Source organism: Vicia villosa, unplaced genomic scaffold (genome assembly GCF_029867415.1).
Source record: "Vicia villosa cultivar HV-30 ecotype Madison, WI unplaced genomic scaffold, Vvil1.0 ctg.000659F_1_1, whole genome shotgun sequence".
In the NCBI taxonomy this organism is placed as follows: Eukaryota; Viridiplantae; Streptophyta; class Magnoliopsida; order Fabales; family Fabaceae; genus Vicia; species Vicia villosa.
This window is the reverse complement of record NW_026705294.1, coordinates 277555-282453: the sequence shown is the minus strand read 5'-3', so window position 1 is coordinate 282453 and position 4899 is coordinate 277555. Positions and strand designations below refer to the sequence as shown.

The 4899-nt window shown below is 35.5% G+C and overlaps 2 protein-coding genes and 1 long non-coding RNA gene across 3 annotated transcripts; 1 reads left to right on the top strand and 2 right to left on the bottom strand.

Annotated features, from left to right (window-relative positions):
• Positions 1 to 771: 771 nt before the first annotated feature.
• On the bottom strand, positions 772 to 1845 carry LOC131630223 (F-box/kelch-repeat protein At3g23880-like). Its single transcript, XM_058901008.1, has one exon. The coding sequence runs from the start codon at positions 1843 to 1845 to the stop codon at positions 772 to 774; it is 1074 nt and encodes a 357-aa protein (XP_058756991.1).
• A 273-nt stretch (positions 1846 to 2118) lies between these two features.
• LOC131630213 (uncharacterized) lies at positions 2119 to 2741 on the top strand. Its single transcript, XR_009292283.1, has 3 exons — positions 2119 to 2258; positions 2399 to 2597; positions 2676 to 2741. It is a non-coding gene; the product is annotated as an uncharacterized LOC131630213 (long non-coding RNA).
• A 625-nt stretch (positions 2742 to 3366) lies between these two features.
• LOC131630222 (uncharacterized) lies at positions 3367 to 4899 on the bottom strand. Its single transcript, XM_058901007.1, has one exon. It carries the CDS (start codon positions 4897 to 4899, stop codon positions 3367 to 3369), a length of 1533 nt encoding a protein of 510 aa, XP_058756990.1.

Below are 4899 nucleotides of genomic sequence, written 5' to 3'. Positions count from 1 at the left end.
GATTCGAAGTTTTGGAGGAAAATCATTTCAAAACCTTCATCAAAGTTTTTGTTTTTGAACCAAAGAAAATTAAAGTTTATCTTCAGCTTTTCATGACAACAAACTAAATATCATAATCATATATATTTTGAAAGAAAACAAAGCATACATATTATTAGTAACTACCAAATACAAAGACAAAACATATATAGATTGTTGTGGAAATGCTAAGAGAACTGAAGTTAGAAAGGCATTACTTCTATGTAAAATCCAACATCTACTCTAGAAAAATAGAATAACAAGATCCATTGAGCAAACACTTAAAACTGAAAATTAGCAGAGAGGTATCAACTTGCATTCGGGCCATGTTGAAGCTGTCTATTCTCCTTATATAGCATTAATCCAAAATGAATCAAGAACCTGTAACAAATCCGAACAAGAATATTCAACATATACTAATTAGCAAAAAAATAACTTCATACTTAAATTTAGAAGGACATATCTGTAAAAAAAACTGTCTATCTGCTTTCAATTTAATTTTAACTTGTCAAGACAATCCAAATAAAGAAAATTTCATACAAAATGAGTATCCTTTGGGAGAGTTATCTTAAGAAAATTTATCTTTTACCATAAAATAAATAAAAGTTTATAATGAATCCATTTGATTCAAAAGTTGTCAAACCGTTATACACAATCAATCAACAATACAATCACTAACATCAAGAGAAAATGACCACACAAGTAAGTAAATCTGAGTGAAGTAAATTGTGGTAGAAGAACTTACTTTCAACATTAGGATACCAAGCTTTCAACATAATTCGTGCAAGTGTACAACCAAGGGCCATTAATTTTCTCTAGTGTGTTATCTTTCCGGTAATAGAGAATTGATCCTTCTTCGTTTTTCACTAATAGTGTGTCATTCTTCTCCGAATAACATAATGGTAACAGACAAACGTTGAATCTACTAAATGGATAATCTATTTTGAGATTATTGTAACTAATTTTGAGAAACTGAGTCCAAGAGTCTTCAACTCCAAATTCCTTCATTTTCCATATAAGGAAATGAGTTTGTTGGAAATCATGAGATAAACAAATACAGTCATTTAACACACTTAGATTTGGTGTAACAAATGATCCTATATCCAAACCCCGAGGAGGCCGGAACTGAGTATGTGTCTCTGTGCCCAAATCAAGTGAAATAATCAAAGATGGCTTGTCAGTAGGACCAAAGTGATGGTGAAACGCCAACCAATTAACACTACCATTCATATACACAACCTTCGTCATCGGAAAATAATGAGCCCCAATAGGAGTTTGAAAATCTCTCCAAGCATTATCTTGCAAACTGAAAACCCTAACATTAGTTCTCGTTACCGTCACCACCTTATATGTGCTGTTTGATTTATCACAACCAAAAGTGAAATTAAAACGGGTAGTTAGATCGTCGTAAAAAGAACCAAATCTTTCTGACATTGTCCTTGTGATCGGATTCCAAATGCAAAACCAGCTCTCAATATTCCCATTAAGCCAAGAAGAGCCTACCATACATAGCAATCCATTGCAACAACCAACAGCAGTATTTAATTGATAGTAAGGATCCTTAGGAAGGGTGAAACTGATTGGAAAGTTTTTAAAGAAAGGATATAAGGTGAAGGATACTACACTGAAATCAATAGCACTTACAAGCGTGAAATAATCATATTGTGAAGATCTATGAAGGATTAATTTAACGAAGGTGGGATCGGAGATGAGTGAATTCCATGACTTACGCACACATCTGAATCTCATAAGCGGCTTTACTGCAAGACGTGATAACACATCTGTAACGAGTTCATCGGGAACGAATGCCGGCGGCAGTGACTTCATGGGAGTAAGTCGCAAGTGAGATGGAGTTAGGAGATTCATTCAGTCTGTTCTTCGGAGAGTTGAACGTTAAACCCTAATAAACATATAACAAAATGCATTGTTTTTTCAAATTTAGGAGTAACGGTATTAAACTCATATTAAAAGGAAAATTAAGATGAAAAATTAAAAATTAGTATTTTTTTAAAGATTAAACTCATATTTAACTCATACACGTAAATATCATAAATAATTAAGGGTTAAACCCTATTTTGCCCCCTGCCACTTGGGGTGAATCCCAAAAAGGACCCTGTAAAAAAAAAAACACAGATTCCATCCTTGCCAAATTCAGATTCCCTCATTTTAAACCCTCAGTGGATGAGATCCCATAAAAAGCTGACATGGACTTGCCACGTTGGCATATCTTATTATTTGAGGTACAGGTGTCATTTTTTATTTTTATTTTTAATTCAGAATAAACATTTAACATATTTTAATTATTGAAACACTTAAACTTAAAATTAAAAAATCAAATGAAGCTGTTTTGTTGATTTCAAGTTGTCTCTTTTGTTTCTAGGGTTTGTACGCAGCGCTTCCTCCATCTACAACATCAACCTGCATACGAGCTTCAAAGAATGTCTCGAAGCGCAAGTTCAGAGATTAATAGCTGTGGGAGGAAAGCTCCAATCTGCGGGCACCATCAACCTATGCGAATGTTTGTGTCGAAATCGAAGTCAAACCCAGGAAGAAAATATTGGAAGTGTAGAAATTGGGGGGTACGTTCGATTTCAGTTTATAACCCTAGTTCTCCATTTCTTTTTTCTTAATCCTAATGTTGTTTCAAATTGATTCAGAAGAATGATGATTGCAATGGGTTTCAATGGGACGATGAAATTGATAGTGAAATAGTTGAAGGTGGCTCTTTAACTGAAAGTGAACAACTGTTAGAGGTTATGAGGATTTTGGGTGCAGAATTTGGGAAGAATTTTGTACAGGAGGTTGGGATGTCAATGAACAAGATGAAGATTGAGAAATTGAAAATGAAGGCTGCAAAAGATCAGAAGATTATTAATGCCCTCACCTGCACTCTTATTGTATCTTGGTTGTTTTTTGTTTTTCTGTTTAGTAGTAAGTAGATGTTGTACCAATCTTGGTTGTTTTTTGTTTTTCTGTTTAGTAGTAAGTAGATGTTATTGTATCAGATGTATTCTTATTGAAATAGAAATGTTATTGCCTTGTCACATATGCACTCTTACTGAAATTGCCTTGTAGTGAACTGAAATGTTATTGAAATTTAACTACTAAAATTGCAATGACAATTAAGTTGTATCTGAGGTTGACAAATGTTCTCTAATTGCACCCTAATTGAGTTGTATCTGAAGTTGAACATCTATAATTGCATTCTAACTGAGTTGTATCAGATGCACTCTAATTGAACTATAATTGCAAACTGAGATACATAATTGATACAACCAGCAACCAGCAACCAAGTTAAGTCTACCAAAACATGACAAGAAAAAACAAATATACATTGAATAAGAACAATCATACCTTTTGTTGGTCAGATATGAAAACATATCTTCTTTGTTGTCCAATGTCTTCCATTAGAAGCTGCAAGAACCATCTCCAGCTTTCCTTTGTCTCTGTCTCCACAACACCAAAGGCTAGAGGAAAGTATTGATCATTTGGATCTCTAGCCACAGCAATAAGCAACTGGCCACCATACTGGGTCTTCAAATGGCAGCCATCTACACCAATAAATGGTCTGCATCCATGGAGGAACCCCTTCTTGCAACCATCAAAGCAAAAATAGAAACTACCAAACCTTGGTGGTAGTGTAGGAACTGGCCTTTCCACAGATATCTTTACAGTATTTCCATCATTTTGCTTCTTAAGTTCTGCAGCATAATTGTATAACATGGAATATTGCTTAGAACAATCTCCTTCAATTATTTTTTCAGCCATGTGTTTAGCTCTCCATGCCCTTCCCTTGGAAATCCCAACTAAATATTTGCTCCTAAGTTCTGCCATCAGATCTGATACTTTAACCTTGCCACTTTGATGCCTCTTCTCTACCACAACTTTAGACACCCACTTAGAATTTGCTGACTTGTTATTTAATACCCTAGAACAAGTATGGGTCCCCACCCAAGTTTTTAATTGAAAAGTGTGTTTGTCACCAACTTTACTACAAAGGGCTGTAAATCCATATTTACCCCTACATTCTACCCTAACTCTTGTGCTTTCATTTTTCACAAACCGAATCTCTCTACCATTTAAAACAGACCATTCCCTTATTGCATCTTTAAATTCAACAAGAGAATTAAACTCCATACCTAGTTTGAACTCATAGTCTTTGTTGAGTAACTCTCCTCTAAACTTCTCATACTTGGGCATCTTCTCATTGTCACTAACATCTGGATCAGAACTACCAAGCTCTTCACTCTCATAATCAACATCATGCTCTACAGCCTTTGATGAACTAGGTTTGTCCCGAATCACCCTTGAAGGAACACGCAACTTTATTTTTTTGGGAGACCTTAAAGTTGATGCATCCTTGTTAGCTCTTAACTTGTACCTAAGCTTCTTACCTGCCACTTCAACCCTATTACCATCATTTGGTCTTTCAACCTCCACAGTCACAAATCCTTCATTGTCATCATTTACTCTTTCTTCCTCGCTGTCCCCAAACCTTACCCCTGGAGAGTCATCATCTTCAGTCACTTCACCAACATCAACTATATTTGGTTTCTCAGCCCACTTTGTGTTGTCTCCAACAAAATGTTCTAGCCAAATATGCCCCTCAACATTGTGCTGGATACAATGCTTTGTAATTTCTGTAACATGAAGATCATCAGTCAAGTGAAAAAAGTTTTCATCAATACCTTCTATTTTCCTCCACATTCTGATTCGACCTCCATCAAATCCAAGTTGGAGAACCACATTCATTGCTTCGTAGAATGACCAGGTATCTGGATCTTGCCCATGAAGAGTCGATACATCTCCTCCTCTGTAGAAGACGAAGTTTTCACGCACGAACTCACCACCATGGTGAAAGATTATTTTGCACAGCGTCAT